The following is an 18,638-nucleotide window of genomic DNA, read 5'->3' as shown; positions in this document are numbered from 1 at the left end:
GGAGTGGTGCAGGGAGAGGGGTCCCCAGCACCCCCAGCATGGTGGCCTCGAGCAGCCTCGAGCTGTGGGTTACACCGGAGTGCCAGGCCTCCCTCACCTCTGGGTTCCTGGATTTGCCTATCAGCTGCCTGCCTGCTCTAGTTCTGCCTCTAGTTCTCCTGGAAACCCTCTGTTCAACCAAACATCCTAAAATAACATTTTAGTTTCTGGGTCAGAAATCTCCCCAAACTGGGTAAGTAAGATAGCACATCCGTATTATACAACTGTAAGGAAGAGTAGCCTGACCTAAAACAAAGTCTAAACTATAAGACTGAAAGTTCTGGTACAGAAACAGTACCTTTATAGCATGCCACCATCTGTGAGGTTTTAAATAGAAAAATATACATACATGGAAACTCAAATATGTCTGTGTATGTAGAGGAATATCCCTGTAGGGAACCTAAGAGTGAGTGGGTATATCTGTGGAGTTGTCTGAATGTGAGTACCTGGAGGGCAAGGTGGAAAACTGATTTTTTTTTCTTTTTTTTTTTCTTTTTTTTTTTTTTACTGAATATCCTTTTGAACCTTTTGAAATTTTGTACTAGGTACATATAGATAATATAACTATACTCATGTGAATGATAACTTCACCTCATTGCCAAGAGGATTGAATTTATATTCCTTAGCTTGGCATTAAATAATCCTTCATAATTGATCCCTGGGCATCCATTATTACCTAATTTCCTATACTTCCTACATACAAAAGCTCCCGTCTAGCAAAAGCATACAAATTGCCCCTCTGATACTCTAGGCCCAGATTGACAGACCTTTTCTCTAAAGGACCAGAGGGTAAATATATGAACTCTGTTGTGACTACTCAGTGCTGCATTATAGTGAAAAGCAGCTGTAGACAATATGCAAACGGATGGATGTGCTGTATGTCAATAAAACTTTATTACAGACACCAAATTTTAATTTTACATACTTTTCACATGTCATGAAATATTACTTATTTTCCAACCATTTAAAAAATGTAAAAACCATTCTTAGCTCGTGGGCTGTATAGAAACAGGTGGTGGGCCAGATGTGGCCCAGAGGCCACATTTGCCCACCCCTGTGTTAGGTCATTTTTATATCTCCTCTTGGCTCTTGTCTTTCTCTCCCCATCCTTTACAACCCAGATCAATCCTGCCTCCTTCAAGAAGTTTCTAGGCCATTTCAGCCCCTGGAACTTCTTCCCCTCTTACTCATTGGGCTAAAGTGTTCATTTTACACCAAATTGTGTATACGGCATTATGATATCTCTGACGTTGATGATTTAAAATCTGATTTAAGTCATGTAATGTATCTTAAAAACCTCCCCAGCTAAATTATGAATTCCTGAAGTTCCTCAATATTCTCTTTCTTTGTGTCCGCCATTAGTGGTTGTTCTACAGTGTGTAATTGATGAAGAAATTAAGTAAGGGAAGGCCAAGTCCAGGCCCCGGGTGTCAGTTTCAGTCCCATTGCAGGATCTATTTCCAGCCTAAGAAAAGAAGCCATCTTCCTCTCTGGGCTCCATGCATTTGCTGGCAGGTGGGGGGTCCGCACACGAGGCATGCCTTTTGTGCTCAATGGTCACACAGGGAATCTCTCTGCCACCAGTCTTCCTGAAGAGAGTTGAAGGTAGACTCCACCATGAGGGGTGGATCTTACCTAACCAAGCCGATTACTGTAATTCTTGCCGAAGCCAGTTAACTGCTCTTTTTCTCCTCCTATGGAAGAGTGTTGTCATGAATAATCCAGCACAAGAGATAATTAGCAGAGTTTTCCTACTTGCCTTTGAAATGTGTCTTCAGTAGACATAGATGCCTTCGACATTTAGGAAATCCTTCATTTCCCACAGTGGATAAGTCTGGCTTAAAAGAAGGAAGGCTCTCTCACAACCCAGGGTGCCCTTTCGTGTCCCACCTGGCTCTCCCCTGCTCTCCTCTTCACGCAGGGAATGCACCGCCTGCCCCTTAGGAGCAATGAACCACATCTGCCCCAAGCAACTCTGCAGTTAGAGCTGGGGGCTCCTCCCTGATGCCAGGAAATAAGGACTTAACGGCCCTCTTCTTCCCCTTCCTGCCAGCCAGAGAAAACCTAGGTCCTGTGTCACCAGAGCAGCTAAACACAGTAGGTAACCACCTCCACAAGCCTATCCCTGTCTCCAGTTGCCCAGGGTATGTGTCTGATTGCCGCCGATTCCTGCCAGCTGCTTTCAGCCTTTGCACGTCATCCGCAGGACTCTGTGTCCACGCTCATTCCTCCGCTCTCCCACATCTGGGTATCCGGTTTGTGCCCATTCTGGGGGACAGCTGCAGACTTCACCACTTCCTCCGTTTTAACTCATCAAATATTCATGGAGCATCTGCCGCATCTGGGCTGCACCTGGGACCTTAGAACTGGCGGAAGCAGTCCCTTTGTGGCGACCTCCTCTGTCAGCCTCAGAAAGATCCTGTGACAGCTTCTGGGATTCTCACTTAGTGAGACCGTGCCTGGACCCAGCACAGGGGTAAGGGTCAGCTGGACAGACAGAACGGAGCAGATGTGCAGATGCTAATGCTTATAGACACACAATGCAAGCTCTTGAGCCGGGGCTATTTTCTTTTCTTGCTATGTGTTACCTCCATCCCCACACCTGGAATAATAGCACAGTAAATGGAGTAGGAACTAATTTTGATAACAAAGGAAATCTAGGCTAACGTGAGACATTCTTTTTTATGTACTGACTCGTAAGACCTAAGGGAAAAAACGTGTCACTAAGTAGCATTCTCTGGTTGCCTGGGGAGCCCACCCACACCATCTCCCACACCAAAAAATCCTGTATCACTTAGCTGTAGCTACAGAGAGGCAGTATCTGGTTGAGTGTGCAAGTTCTAGAGTCTGTCTCCATTCAGAACTTGCTAGCTGAGTGACTTTGGGCAAATGATCTCATCTACAAGGATCAGTTTGTCACTGATAAAATAGGAATGATAATAGTACTCTCCTCGTAGGGATTTTATGAAGAGTAATCAAATTAATCCTTGTAAATACTTAGGCTAAGTAGCTACTATTTATGTGCGTTTGGTAAATATATAGAATTGTGCTTTTCAGTATGTGTTCTTTTTTTAAAAAAAAAATCTTTATTTCCTAAAAACAGAACATTCTCATCACAAAAAAAATTTTTGGCCGGTGGGGGGTGCGCCTGGGTGACTCAATCAGTTGCGCACCCGACTTCAGCTCAGGTCATGATCTCATAGTTCATGAGTTCAGGCCTCATGCTGGGCTCTGTGCTGATAGCTCAGCCTGGAGCCTGCTTTGGATTTTGTGTCTCCCTCTCTCTCTGCCCTCCGCCCATCGTGCTCTGTCTCTCTTTCCCAAAAATAAATAAGCATTAAAAAAATTTTTTTTAATTTTTTTTGAGAGAAAGAGAGAGAGAGAGGGTGCAAGTGAGCAAGGGTCAGAGAGAGAGAGAGAGAGAGAGAGAGAGAGAGAGAGAGAGAATATCCCAGGAGGGGCAGAGGAGGAAATGGGTGTGGGTGTGGGTGTGGGTGAGGGAGACAGTGAGAAGCAGGGCTCACCTGAAGCTGGGCTCACGTTTTACCCTAAGCTGAGCTTGAGCTCATGAACCTGAGATCATGACCTGAGCCGAAGTCAGATTAATGACTGAGCCATCCAAAATTTTCTTAAATACTGAAAAGTGTAATGAAGAATATAAAACTCATCCATAATCGGGGATTTTTATTTTTCTTTAATAGATTGTTAGCGTGTGTGTGTGTGTGTGTGTGTGTGTGTGTGTGTGTGTGTGTACATAAAAAAGATTTGGGATGATGTCTATATACTGTTGCTGGCCTTTATCCTGAGTATTTCCCCACATCATTAATTTCCTTTTAAAAACAATGTTTGTTGTCTGCCTGGCATTCCATTGTTTAAATGTAATGTCATCACTTTGTATAATGTCCCAATTGTTAAAATATGCGTGTTTGCTTTCCTATGTACTTCTGTGTGTGTATATTTAAGGACGTGTTTATGCATTCATGGAAAGATATGCACCTGTGGGTATATATGAGCTAACAGACATGTTTGTGAGAATGACGTCTAAGTCCTTAGAGGAGGCCTCTATAAAAGAGACCAGGAATGAGGTTAAGTTAGGTTAGGAAGAGATGGGATATTTGGTATCAAGGGCCCTTTCAGTCTTCTTACATCACTGTCTTCTGAGGCAGTAAGACAGGGACAAGAGAGGACAGGAAGGAGTTAAGCCACCAGCCACCATTCGCAGGCAAGAAGGGTGAATGAACCCTGGCTTGAGTCCAGGTCAGCTCCCTTTAGGGAGGCATGCAGCTTCCTTGCCGCCCCTCTTCCCCACCAAGAAGTCCCCTGGCCAGGGCCCATCACACTCGGTCCCCCAAAATAACTCATGAAGTCTCCACAGAGAGTTCTTGCCTGCTTTTCTTTTTTGGACACCACAGATCTTTTGCTAGGTCCATTCTGTGCGCCTCTGCAACAGCTGGGCCCCTCCCTAGAGGTTATTCCATAGACACAATGGAATTAGGCATATTACCATCAGAGCACATTGGTGTGAGGCTTTCTTTCTTTCTTTCTTTCTTTCTTTCTTTCTTTCTTTCTTTCTTTCTTTCTTTCTTTCTAAGTTTACTTTATTTTGAGAGAGAGAGCAAGCAGGGGGAGACAGAGAGAAGAGAGAGAGAGAATCCCAAGCAGGCTCCACACTGTCAGCCCAGAGCCAAACACAGGGCAGAGTCTCAAACTCACAAACCACAAGACCATGACCCACGCCAAGCCGAAATCAAGAGTCAAACGCCCAACTGACTGAACCATCCACACGCCCCGAGTGAGGCTTTCTGATCAAAAGCAGGAATCTTATCTGGGCCACAGCCTGATATAATCACCCCTGGGGTCCTATAGTATCTATTCTTTGATACTATCGTTCAGGTTTGACCAACTTCTGCTGGTTGACTGATTTTGTAAATAAAGTTTTTCTATAACAGCCATGCTCATTCATGCACATATTTGGTATGACTGCTTTTGCACTGCGGTGGCAGAGTCTAGTAGTCGTGACAAAGCCTAAAATATTTACCGTCTGGCCTTTAAGAAAAGGCTTGCCACCCCCTGCTAAGTCCAAGAGTCATACCCTTACCTTCAAAGGCCTTCCACAGATGATTTGATGTCCTCATTGGTGTGTGATCTCTCCCATCTCTTTGGCTGTACTCGCTCTAAGCCATGAAGACTCTCTCTGGTCTAATTTGCTCTTCCTCACTGCTAGGCCTCTTCTCAGATTGTGCTATCTACTTGAAAACGCTCTACCCCAGAGCCCACTAGGTCCTCTTCTCAGTTAAGTAGCAGCTGAAACTCCACCCCCTCATGAAAGCTCCCTGGACATTTGGGGGGCTGATTCTGGGTGCTCTGGAGGGCACACCGGGGCCCCTTTCCCTGGCAGTGTCACCACGGGGAGATGCTGTCACCACGGGGAGATGCAGCCCACGCAGCCTCCCCCAGGTCTCTTGACACCCTTTAGAGAGTTGCGTACCATGTTCTGATTCCGTTGTTTTCTTTCTCCTCAGACTTCTTTATCGGTCAAATCTTTGAACAAACACTCTCACACCTAAAAGTCTAATAAAAACAGATGCCTGCTTTTTGCCAACAATGTGATACGTGATTCTAATACAGGGAAAGAATCGGGGCCATTTCCTTGGATTTCATTGCAGATGGAATTTGGTCTCTAAGAAAGCTTCTAGCTATTCCTTCTTTATGTGCTGGTTTAATTATGAAGATGCGCATAGTGAGCAAACCACACTGGCTTTTTCTGCTCAGGGCTTGTGGTGCTAAGCGATTGATTGCTGCCTATAGACTCGTGATACAAACATTGCAGCAGGCCGCTTGGGAAGACTAGGAGTCTTTATTCCTAGAAATCTTCAAAAAGAAAAGGTTCTGGAGTTATTGTTACATACTATGTGGAATGAAACAGGAATAGAGAAATCGATGGAACAAAATAAGATTATTCTGTAAGAGTTTAAGATATAATAAATGTGGCCTTGTAATCTGATAGGAAAAGAAAGACTTATTTATTAAATGGAATAGAGATAAGGTAGCTTTGGGGGGAAAAAATCACTTTAGACTAACATGCAATAAAATAAATGACTGATGGATTAATAAATAAAATATGTTAAGGGGCACCTGGGTGGCTCAGTCAGTTGAGTGTCTGACTTCAGCCCAGGTCACAATCTTGCAGTTTATGAGTTCGAGCCCCACATCAGGCTTGCTGGTCTCAATGCATAGCCTACTTCAGATCATCTGTCCCCCTCTCTCTGTCCCTCCCTCGCTCGTGTTTTCTCTCTCAAAAATAAAACATTAAAAAAATATGTTCGAAATAAGCTAAGAAAATCCACAAGAAAATGGAATTAAATATGTATTAAACCTCTAAAAATATATAGACTTTCTAGGCAAAGAGAGGCAAGATTAAATCATTCACAAAGGAAAAGATGAACAGATTTTCATATACGAAGATTTCACATGATCTCAAAAAAAAAACATGGAAAAAACACACAACAAAACTGACAAATAGTTCATATCTGCTCTATATAAAGAGTTCTTCCAAATTAATAAGAGAAATACTAGGAACTCAAAAAATAAATAGGCAAAGAACATAAACAATATACTAAAGAAAAAAGCAGTTAGCATATTAAAGTATGAAAAAATGAGAAAAACTATAGTGTATCAGGTATTTTGCTAGGTACTTTATATACCTTTAGCCCATCAAATGCATTAACTCATTAATTCATTTTTAAAAAGAGACTTTGCAGCTATAATTATAATACAGTGTGCATCTGGAAGTACCTTTAGAAAGAAGATAGTCCAAGTAGTTTTTAAATTTTATTAGTGTCTCTTATTTCAGTGTTAATATATTCGTATGGCTTAAACTTTGAGGAGTATTAAAGGTGTACAGTGAAAAGTCTTCCTCTGGCCCCTGGCCCTCCATCTCTGTCCCCCAGAAGAACCACTGTTAGTTTCTGATGTGTCCTTCAGAACTCTCCTCTGCATACACCAGCAGGGTAGCTCCTTAAAACACACACACATCAGCATGTTATGCCAACTGTTCTACACTTTGCTTTTCATGCTTTAACAACAGACATCCGGGGCGTCTGGGTGGCTCAGTCAGTTGAGCGTCCGACTTCGGCTCAGGTCATGATCTCAAGCCCCATGTCAGGCTCTGTGCTGACAGCTCAAAGCCTGGAACGTGCTTCGTGGATTCTGTGTCTCCCTCTCTCTCTGCCCCTCCCCCGCTCGTACTCTGTCTCTCTCTCTCTGTCTCCCCAAAATAAGTAAAACATTAAAAAAAAAAAAAAACAATATACATCTGAGAGAACTTTCCATATGAGTACATTAAGATTTTTCTTACACGTGCATTGTATTCCATTCTGTAGATGTACCAGATTTTATTTGACCAGCTTCTGCTGATGGACATCGTTTCCAGTATTTTGTGTACTTGTATTTTACAAGCCATCTCACAGGGTACAATACGGTTTGCACAGTATAGCTTGCCTCGTACGGTATAACTTTGCCCAAGTCTGGGTATATGGGTAGGGCCCATTCCTGGAGATGGAATTACTGGGTGAAGCGGCATGTGCATTTGTAATTTCGTTGACACTGCTCCATCGCCCTCCATAGAATTACACCAATTTCTAGTCCCACCAGCAGTGTACGAAAGTGTGAAAGGGACTCACCAATAACTCCGGTGAGTTACCAAATTTATCTTCGCTAATCTTAGAGGGAAAAATGTCTCTTTGATGGAGTTTTCATTTTCTTTTCTCTTATGAGTAAAGCTAAGAATCGTTTTCCATATCTAAGCATCATTGTCTTTATTTTATAAATGTTCCATCCCTATCTTTTTGCCTGTTTGCCTTTTCATTAATTTATGTGTTACAAAAATGAGTTCTAGAGGGAGTTAATTTTAACCGACTGGGCCACTCAGGCACCGCTAGGGGAGTTAATTTTATTTTATTTTTTTTTAATTTTTTTTTTTTAACATTTATTTATTTTTGAGACAGAGAGAGACAGAGCATGAACGGGGGAGGGTCAAGGAGAGGGAGACACAGAATCTGAAACAGGCTCCAGGCTCTGAGCTGTCAGCACAGAGCCCGACACGGGGCTCGAACTCACGGACCGCGAGATCGTGACCTGAGCCGAAGTCAGACGCTTAACCGACTGAGCCACCCAGGCGCCCCTAGGGGAGTTAATTTTAAATCAGTACAAGATGGCAGAGGGGGACCAGACAGCATGGACCAGGGCCTGTGGAGCCCACAGACCAGTGACCCAACACCAGGATTAACCACGTCTCTTCCGCAACCTTCCTAATACATATTTAAAAATTTGTGGTATATAAAAAAGAAAAAGAAGATCTGTAAGTTGCAGGGTTTTTGGTTTTGGGGTTTTTTGCTTTTTTACCGTTGACCTTAAAGCAGCTCATTTTTAGAGATAAGACCCCGAGGCTTAGGAAGTGAAGCTCCTTGTATAGGAGGTCCTCAGCTTACCAGCGGGCAGGGGTCAAAACCAGGCTTAGGTCTTCTGACTCCCAGTCCGGTGGGTGTTAGTTGGCTGAGCTCCTGATTTGTCCAGTTAAGACAGCCAGGGTACTCCCGCTTGTCTAAAAGGAGACTGGATTGGGTGTGCGTCCTTTGTCATCTTCATGCAGACAGACTCAGCCTACCCTGGGAACAGAGACCAGCTTTCCCTCTCCATCTCATGGTCTGTATCACTGGCACCCCCAGCCATCTCCCAGTTAGTCCCTTTGTATTTATTTGCTCTTCTTTTCTCCTTTCCCCTCCCAGCAGTCATTGTCCAAACCTGCTTTTTTCCGGCAAAATTCAGAGAGAAGGAACTTCAAACTGCTGGACACTAGGAAGCTGAGTCGGGATGGATATGGGTCCCCTTCCAAAATCAGCCCCCCCTCCACCCCCAGCAGCCCTGATGACACTTTCTTTAACCTTGGAGATCCGCAGAATGGCAGGAAGAAGAGAAAGATACCCAAGGTAAGGCTTGCAGCAAACTTCGTGTGCAGATAGGTCCCCTTTCCTGCAAAGGAGGGCTGCAGAGGAATCTGGGCAGAGAACTGAACACTGGGCCATCTTCTGCCTGCCTCATCACAGGCCAGACAGCAGGCTGGAGTGTCTGAGCCTTTGTCATGATAGTTACTGTGGTCCTGTAGCCTTCCTCTTAGCCCTTCCTCTCCCAGCCTCAGCTCTGCTTGTGATTCCACACCACATTTCCAATGCCCCTCCTCCAAGGGCCTCAAAAAGCAGAGCTCCGTTCCTTGTGCTGTGACTCGGACTTTGGTGAACACCAGCTACAGAGGTGGCATCGTGTGAAGCCTGTGCTCTGGGCCAGCACTTGTCAAAAATATATCTTTCCTGGCTCTTTTCTTTGAGAGAGAGAGAACCCGAGCAGGGGAGAAGCAGAGGGAGATAATCCCCAATAGGCTCCACGCCCAGCATAAGCCCAATGCTGGGTTCAGTCTCACAACCGTGAGATCATGACCTGAGCCGAAATCAAGAGTCACGCTTCACTGACTGAGCCACCCAGGTGCCCCTTTGCTGCCTCTTTTCTACCGGAAAGGTAAAACATCAAAGGATGTTTCCCTTTCCTCAGCTCCAGCCCTGCTGTGCTGGTCCCTCTTCACTGGCCACTTGGGTACCAACTTCCTATGAGAACTTTTAGAGCAGGAACTCCTCATTTCAGAATACATGGATGGATGGATGGGATTTAGAAGTCATGAAACCAATAATATCATGTAAAATTTTGTGTGGAGAGTTTTGGGGGGATAGATGGAAGAGGGAGAAGATGGTCTATAGGTTTCATCAGATTTCTCAAAGTGATGCATTGACCTGAAAGTCATGGGACATTTACAAGCTGGTTCCTCCTGACAGTTTGGTTAATCAGTATTTTGAGCCATAATTTCACCCCTACCACACCCGTTCCCAACATTCTCATTCAAGTGAAGTGAAGTCACCTTGACAATCAGAGTGCGTTCTGAAGAGTAAGGGCAGCCAGGGTCAGGTGATTGAGACAAGACTAAAACCCACAGCCTGGTAGGAGGGGGTTGTAGGTGGAACAGGGGAGAAGACATCTTGCTGACAGAGGGCAACTGGAGGGGCCAGGGTGGAGCCAGGCCTCCTCCTTCTTCTGCTCTCCTTGTTGGGCCTTGTCCTGCCCAGAGTGTGGTGCAGGTTGCATACTGATTATTTGATGTTTGCTGAATGAGCTCCACTAACACAGGGACCCAGTCTCTTTCAGCACAGACTCACTCCCCAGCGTCCCGTCGACCGCCTTCCACAGTCACTGTCCTGTGCTATCGTGATAGCTGCTCCGGGGCCCCCAAAGTGTGGCATCTCTGGGCCCTCCCTTAACTCCCCTTCTGCTTTTTCTGGGACTGTTCACAGGCCTCTGAAATATCAAAATCCTACATTTGCAGAATAATTAAAAGTGACCGTTCACATCTGTACTGACAGCCTTACCATTATTTTAACAAATGAAACAGAGATAGTCAAATGGATTACGTGTGGGTTAAAAGAGCTTTAACACAACTCTGAGTACATGATTTTCTTACCAAGCATTTAACCTCTGTCTTCTACCCCTGTCCTTTTACCCATCACCCCTCCATGTACTATTTTAATATCTTTTATTTAATTATTAGAAAAAAATTGTTTCAATTTTTTTTGTTTGTTTTTAATGTTTATTTTTGAGAGAGAGCGTGAGCGGGCAAGAGGTAGAGAGAGAGGGAGACACAGAATCCAAAGCAGGCTCCAGGCCCCGAGCTGTTAGCACAGAGCCCGACGTGAGGCTCCAACCCACTAACTGCGAGATCATGAGCCGAGCCAAAGTCAGACACTTAACCGACTGAACCACCCAGGTGCCCCATTTTTTTTAATTTGAGAAAGAGAACACAAGTTGGGGAGAGGAGTAAAGGAAGAGGGAGAATCCTAAGCAGGCCCCATGCTCAGTGCAGAGCCCTTTGTGGGGCTCAATACCACAACCCTGGGACCAAGACCTGAGCTGAAATCAAGAGTCAGACACTCAACCGACTGAGCCACCCAGGAGCTTCCAATATTTTTTAAAGGTTTTTTGAGACTGAGAGAAAGAGAATGCGTGTGCGCATCTTATGAAAGTAGAGGTGGAGGGAAAGCAGGGCTAGTGCTGCTGCTGTGTATGTGTTTAATTTGCAAATGCAGCAGTTCGTTCCATGCTAAGATACTGCCTGAAATGGAAGTGTCACCGGCACTTACACAGTGCACAGGCACTTGGCCTGCCCCTGCCCCGCTTATGCTCTGTCTCCCTCTCCCTCAAAAATAAACATTAAAAAAATAAAATAGTACGTTCACACTGTTATACAACCATCACCACCATCCATCTACAGAACTTTCCACCTCCCCAAATAGAAACTCTGTACCCGTGAAACACTAACTCCCCATTCCGCCCTCCCCCCCAGCCTCTGGCAACCACTGTTCTTCTGCTTTCTGTCTGTACAAATTAGCCTATTCTAGGTACCTTACGTAAGTAGAATCTTACAATCTTTATCCTTTTGTGACTGACTTATTTCACTTAGCATAACGTCCTCAAGTTTCATTTATGTTCGAGCATGTGCCCAAACTCCCTTCCTTTTGAAGGCTGAATAATATTCCATTGTACGTACCACATTTGGTTTATCCATTCATCCCTTGATCGACATTTGGATGTTTTCACTTCCTGGCTATTGTGAATAATACTAGCATCTCATTTATGCATTGTCTTATTCCATAGGAAATGGGGCTAGCATTAATATTCCAGTGGTTAGAACATGTGTGAAAACCAGCAAGTGCCATTTCATGGGTCTGAGCTCTGAAGCAAATGGCTGCTTCATAAGAACAAATATAAATAAACCACACTGCAGGGATTAGGCAGTGAAGGCAGAGACCTCATTCAGGTTCAAGGCAAAGCCAGGACAGGGTTAGGAATGAGGAATTCACCAAGAGAGCTGTCAAGGCCAGCGTTGGGCCACCTCACAGGACCCAGAGTGTGCAGGTGTGCAAAGATGTGGCAGGGCAGTGTCCTAACAGTCTGCAGAGCTGAGGGGCCAGGGCCCAGGCCCGCCACAAGGAGACCTGGAGAATGAGCCACCTTCCTCCGTTGGTGGTCCAGCACTCCGGCTTGTGGAGAGGGGCTGCTGAGCTGCTTCAGGGACTGGGACAGAGGAACGGAGGGCAGAGATGGGGATTGGCAACAGCTAACCCACTGTGCCCACCTGCATGCCCATCACCCAGTTCATCATAGCACATCCTCTCTCCAGTTCTTCCAGTGCAAAAAAGAATATAAAACTTTTCAAGGCAGCTTATAAACACAGCTCCCCTTTAAAATCACCAGTTGTTATTGAGGAGGGCACCTTTTGGGATGAGCACTGGGTGTTGTATGGAAACCAATTTGACAATAAATTTCATATATTGAAAAAAAAACAAACAAAACAAAACAAAATAAATAAAATCACCAGTTGGGCGGGGGGGGCGCCTGGGTGGCTCAGTCGGTTGACCGTCCAACTTCGGCTCAGGTCATGATCTCACGGTTCGTGAGTTCGAGCCCCTCATGGGGCTCTGTGCTGACAGCTCAGAGCCTGGAATCTGTTTCAGATTCTGTGTCTCCCTCTCTCTCTGCCCCTCCCCCGTTCATGCTCTGTCTCTCTCTGTCTCAAAAATAAACAAACATTAAAAAAAATTTTTTTTTACTAAAAATAAAATAAAATCACCAGTTGGGGAGTACCCAGCTGACTCAGTCAGAAGAACGTGTGGCTCTTGATCTCAGGGTAATGGGTTCAAGCCTCAGGTTGGGTGTAGAGATTCCTAGGGAAAATAAACTTAAAAAAAATAATAAATTCACCAGTTGGTTTGCCTTGACTATACACAGGTAGACTTCCCTTCCTCGCAACCAGGTGGAGCCCAGGAGGCTTCCACTGGTGAAATTTGCAGGTGCCGTAAAGCCTGGTGGGAAGCGACCCAGGGCTTCAGTCGCCCGATGGGTCTGCTAGAGTCAGCCTGGAAAATGTGCTGCTCAGTAGTGGTGCCTGCCGAGCGGTAAGAGAGATCATGGAAGGCCTTACAAGTGTGGATGAGCATTCCTCCGCAGGAAGGGTGGTATGCGGGGTGCAGGGCATGGCTATGCAGCCCTGAGCTAGAACTCGAAAGCTGCTGCAATCCCTGCCCGCTTGCTGCCCACAGCTGCTCACACAGTCTTTGGCGTGTTTCCTGCAAAACGGGCCCTGCCCGGGAAGCTTTTTATTTTTGCTGTCTCTTCCCTTTTCTTCCCCCACCACCGCCCCCCACCCCGGGGGGCACAAAGACTGCTCCCAAATCACAGTGACATCGCAGCATCGAAGGGGGAGCGACTGTCGCACAATCAGCCAATGAAATTGCCTCCCTGTGTCTCAGCTGGATGTGTTAGTATATTCAGACCTCCCCTGTTCATACATAAGGGAGGCTGGCAGCCTCCTTTACTGTCCTCGACAGTCCTGTTCCTGTCTGGTAGAAAGGAGTAATTGAGAGATGCCAGCGGGCCCGTGGAAAGCGGCCCCTCCTTCCTCCTTTCCTGGCCTTCCGTCGTCCTGGAAGAGAAAGAGCAGCAAAGGAATCCCAGCTGCACATGGAGAGGAAGCCACTAACACTGGCTTTTCTTCTCCCGGTGTCTGGCAGTTGGTATTGCGAATCAATGCCATTTACGAGGCCCGGAGAGGAAAGAAACGTGTGAAGAGGCTGTCCCAGTCAACAGAGAGCAACTCAGGAAAAGGTATGACCCCCCGCCACCATCACTCGCGCCCCATCAATCTGAAAACAGATTCTTCCTAAAAGAGGCTTCCTGTGGTTCAGAGCTGGCTCACCAAAGATGAGAACAAGTCAGCCCTTTGTAAGAATCCCCTGTTGTCCGCGGGACAGCAAGGACCCAGGAAAGACCTCAGCCTGGTGGCCTGTCCCGTGGTCCTTTGACTGTCCACCCATCAAGTCAGCCCAGTGCCGCACGCTCTGAGCTCACCATGGGAGCAGTTCTCTTTGCTTAGCACACATACAAGGAGCCAGTCTCTTTGGCTGTATTGTTTTGATATAGGTACCATCCGAACTAGAGCCGCTTTCACGTGGAAGTACATTTAGTTGGACAAAGACATAGTTTGTCCATGACATTTAAATTGACAAAAACAAAATAGCCCCTCTGAAGTAGAAATCGTGGATTTACGTGACTGCATGCAAAAGTTTCCTGTGTTAGAAAAACTCACGCATGCAATTTTCTTCTATTGCCGTTTTTTGTTTGTTGTCTTTCTGTCCAGTGACAGATGAGAACAGTGAGTCTGACAGCGACACCGAGGAGAAACTGAAAGGTGAGAAGAGCAGGTGGTGTGCAGGGCGCATGCAGATGGCTGTGGCGCTTCCTGCTTAACGTGGGAGATAGGACAGAGTGTCCTCGCATGAGCCGGTTGGGAAAGGCGTAAATGTGAGGGGACAGGGGACCCACAGGGTTGCTCAGGGGCCGGTCAGTCCTGAGCATGACCAGGCAGGACCTGTTCGGTCACTGAGCCTGTGGCTCCAGAGATCCAGGGTGGATACCACTGCAGTGGCCCCCATTCCTATGCCTTTCCGTTATCGGTGTTTTCCACTGCTGGCCTGGGACTCCAGGCACCTGGGCTCTTGTCCCACTCCCATGAAAGTTGCTGTAAGATCAGGAGGAAATCACTTAAGATCTCAGGGCCTCTATTCCTCATCTTTCAAATGAAGTCACTGAAGTAATTGGTCTCTGTAGATCTAAATTCATTGACTTCGGTATAGGCTTTAGTGAGTTTTCCACAATTTCTCAGACCCGGGGTGGGGGGAAGCCAAAGAAAGCCATAGCCCAGGGCTGCTGAGGGAGCTGATGGGGACCGGTCTGCTTGGCATCCCTGCCTCATTCACCTCTCACGCCCACCTGCTCCCCGGCCCACCTCAAGAATGAAGCAAGTCCGTTTCCATCACATAGAATGATGGCAGGAGGGAAGGTGGGTGGGAGCTCTGAGTTAGTCATGTCTCTGCCCGTTCTGTCACACAGATGTTCACAAAGTTCCCCGCTCCAAAAGCCTTGTGGTCTGGATTGTGTCACATCCCACAAACTGGAAGATGAAGGGAATAAGTGAGGGGAGGAGTCAGCATCCCCCCCATCTGACAGAGGGACGCAAAGATTACTCAAACCACTGCACCAAGTCCACACAACAGACCCATGGCTGAGCAGAGCCCCCGCGTCCCGGGCTTCCGCGCCCCCCACGAGCTGGGTGGCCTATCCAGTGTGGCTCGCCCTGAAGTTGGCAGGGACCCCAAACAAAGGGCTCTGAGCTAATTTGTTAAATGCGGGAACACTTTTTTAGGATTGGAAGGAACACACAGGCTGTCACAGCCCCGTGCAGTGCCTCGTTGGGAAGACAGTGGCACGCTGGCACTCACTGTCCCTGTCCCCCTAGCTCATAGTCAGCGCCTGGTCAATGTGAAGTCACGCCTGAAGCAGGCTCCGAGATACCCATCCCTTGACCGGGAGCTCATGGAGTACCAGCAGAGGCAGCTGTTCGAGTACTTTGTGGTCGTGTCACTGCATAAGAAGCAGGCCGGGACTGCGTATGTGCCAGAACTCACCCAGCAGTTCCCTCTCAAGGTATGGGCCCGGCCTCTGTGGCCTGCCAGGGGACTGTGGCGTTCTTGCCAACTTCGTGCTGGTATTCGTGGTTTCCGGGAGGTGTGGGAGTCTGAGGAGCACTTGGTGTCTGGAATCTTGAACGCGGGTCGTAACTAGGGTATATCAAATGCAAAAAGCTGCTGCTGGAGAACTTGGGAGGTCCCAAGAGGTGGGAGATTCAGAGACTCACAAGTATGGACAAAAACACTGACTCACTTCCTGTGGTCACTGTGCTGTCCCTACCAGCTTCTTCGTCCTCCCCGTCTCCCTATGCAGCCACGTCTCTCCCCAGGCTATCCTAGAAGCCTCTTTCCCATCAGCCACACGACTGTCCCCTGGGAGTGTGTGTTTGCTGAACATCTGTGCGTGTGCTGTGCACCTCTGGGTGTGCACCAGGTGTGCTAGGATCCCGTTCTAAGTCTAACATGGTTCGCAGCTGTGTGGATGTGGCTTTACCATACATTAAATCAGGTACCCAAAATGCACTGGCACTCAATAAAGCCTAAAATAGCATGGCCAATAATATATATATATATATTTCTTATATCTACTATATATATTATTGTTATATCTATATCTATATATATTGTTATATATATCTATATATAGAGATATATAGATATGTTATATATATATCTATCTATATATAGATATGTTATATATATCTATATATATCGATATATATATTGTTATATATCTCTATATATATCTCTCTATATATATATATTGTTATATATCTATATATATCTTGTTATATATCTATATATATCTATATATATATTGTTATATATCTATATATATATAGATATAGATATATATAGATATATATATATATTGTTCTTAGTCTTTGACATCACTATTAAATGGGTTCCACCACATTTCAATTCAGTCCGCCCAGAATTTACTGAGACCCTGTTACATTCAAGCTGTTTTCTGCTTGGCCCTACTGTTATAAAGATGAGCAGAATATGTTTTCCGTCCTTAAGAAGGTTACACTCTGACAGGAGGTCATAAGATAAGCATACAAAGACTCATGAGGCAGAATGTGACACTGTACGTGGCCTTCAGACAATGAAGGTGTTCAGAGACAGGAAGAGGGGAGGGAGGATGTGTCCTGGTCCCCTCAGGGCCTCCTTCTGCTGCCACTGCCCAAGCATGATCCCAGCATCTATGCTGGGCCAGCTTCCTTCTGTCCTGTCCACTGTGGTCCAGTGCAGTAATCAGGCCCTTGGAGTTTAGGACGGAAACTAGGTATCACTGAAGGAAATCATGGGCGCCGGCCCTCCGGACTGGCTCTGTTCACCTGCGTCCAGCTGACCTCCAGGGATGGTGTCCAGAAAACCCCAAAGCTATGAGTATGCCCACATTTCGTTGAGGCCCACACGGAGCAAGCACCCAGGCACAGAGGACTGTTCTTTTATCCTGTTTACTTCCCTCGGGGCCTAGCACAGTGTTGTACTCGTGGCAATATTTAATCAGTGTTTCAGGAATAAAGGCCTTAATTCATGAATTAATGATTGAATCACTATAACTATTGAATGCTTATAGTTTCCAACCTGGAATCCCCAGGCTCCTAGACATCCACATAAAACTTTTGAGCGGAAACATGTATAGTCATTGTTGGAAAGGGGACCAATCTGGAAATGTATCAAGAAAAAGTCCTCTATAATCCCACTCCACAGAGATCATTGCTGTTAGCATTTTGTTATGTTTCCTCCCAGACTTTTCTCATAGTGTAATTTTCTTTCTTTTTTTTTTCATTTTTTAAAATTTGTTAAAGTTTATTTTTGAGACAGAGAGACAGAGCATGAGCAGGGGAGGGGCAGAGAAAGAGGTAGACACAGAATGTGAAACAGGCTCCAGGCTCTGAGCTGTCAGCACAGAGCCCCACGCGGGGCTCAAACTCACAAACCACGAGATCATAACCTGAGCTGATGTCAGACACTTAACCTACTGAGCCACCCAGAACCCCTCTCATAGTGTAATTTTCTAACAAAATTGATATTGTACGTTGTATAATCTTTGCATCGTGTTTTCTAAATGTATCATTATTTATAAACATATTTCCTATAAATTCTAAAACATTTTTTTAATTATATAAAGCTCTGTTATGTGGGTATGCCCTATTTAACCAGTCTCTTTCTGTTGGAAATGTATCTTGTTGCCAGTGTTTCTTTACATTTCTATTTTGAATGCTGTGTGATCATTCTGTGCATGCATTTTTACAGATCAGGCTCTTTTATATCTTCTTGCCTTTGCTTCCTCCTTTCTCCTCCCTTCTAACTTTTTCTTATGGTTTTTATCCCCCACTTCTAGGGTCACCTTGACCAAGATTTCCCCTCCATACTTGCACACTAGAGATCGTGCCTGCCATGTTCCATTAAAATGCTTGATATCATGTAATTATCTTTATGACAGTTCATGCAGACTGGGAAATTTTCCAGCCATTTATGATCGCTTGTATTTGTGAGAGACCTCTTTATGTCTCACTTCCCATAAATGAGCTTGTGTGCATGTAAGAGCACCCATGTACACATATGGGTTGATAACGCCTATGTTGATGACAGCATGTGTAGGTACATGTGTGTACACACGTATGTGTGTTGTGCATGTGATCTGAGGGTGGGCGCATCCACAAGGATGGGCCATGTCAAAAAGTGCTGGAACTCGCCTCCCTACAAGGCCTACTCTTTAGTTCTCTAAGGGTTTCCACTGTGGAAAAATGTCATTGTTCTTTCCTTTTGTATTCTTTGGAGTTTATGGGCCTTCACTCTGCGATGATTAATGACCCCTTCCAGCAACTACACCCAGCAGGTATTTGCCTCTCTGTGAGATTATCCAAGGGTAGCCAAAATTAATGCTTTGGCAACGGTCTGAGCTAGTGAATTATCAACTCAAAAACTGCTCCTGGACAAGCTGGAATCTCGTTTGTTATGTTT

The 18,638-nt window shown here is 45.6% G+C and overlaps 1 protein-coding gene across 5 annotated transcripts in view; it reads left to right on the top strand.

The window, feature by feature from the left end:
* DENND2A (DENN domain containing 2A) overlaps nt 1-18,638 on the top strand; it is a 105,648-nt gene that overhangs the window by 50,443 nt on the left and 36,567 nt on the right. For all 5 annotated transcript variants that reach the window (XM_023250633.2, XM_023250632.2, XM_045052851.1 and 2 more), the window contains 4 exons: nt 8,826-9,026; nt 13,707-13,800; nt 14,333-14,383; nt 15,491-15,678. In XM_023250633.2, the coding sequence (XP_023106401.2) occupies nt 8,826-9,026; nt 13,707-13,800; nt 14,333-14,383; nt 15,491-15,678 (534 nt within the window). The remainder of the gene's footprint in view (nt 1-8,825; nt 9,027-13,706; nt 13,801-14,332; nt 14,384-15,490; nt 15,679-18,638) is intronic.

This window comes from Felis catus, chromosome A2 (assembly GCF_018350175.1).
Source record: "Felis catus isolate Fca126 chromosome A2, F.catus_Fca126_mat1.0, whole genome shotgun sequence".
NCBI classification, from domain to species: Eukaryota; Metazoa; Chordata; class Mammalia; order Carnivora; family Felidae; genus Felis; species Felis catus.
The sequence above is the reverse complement of the archived record's forward strand: the minus strand, read 5'-3'. Positions and strand labels throughout refer to the sequence as shown.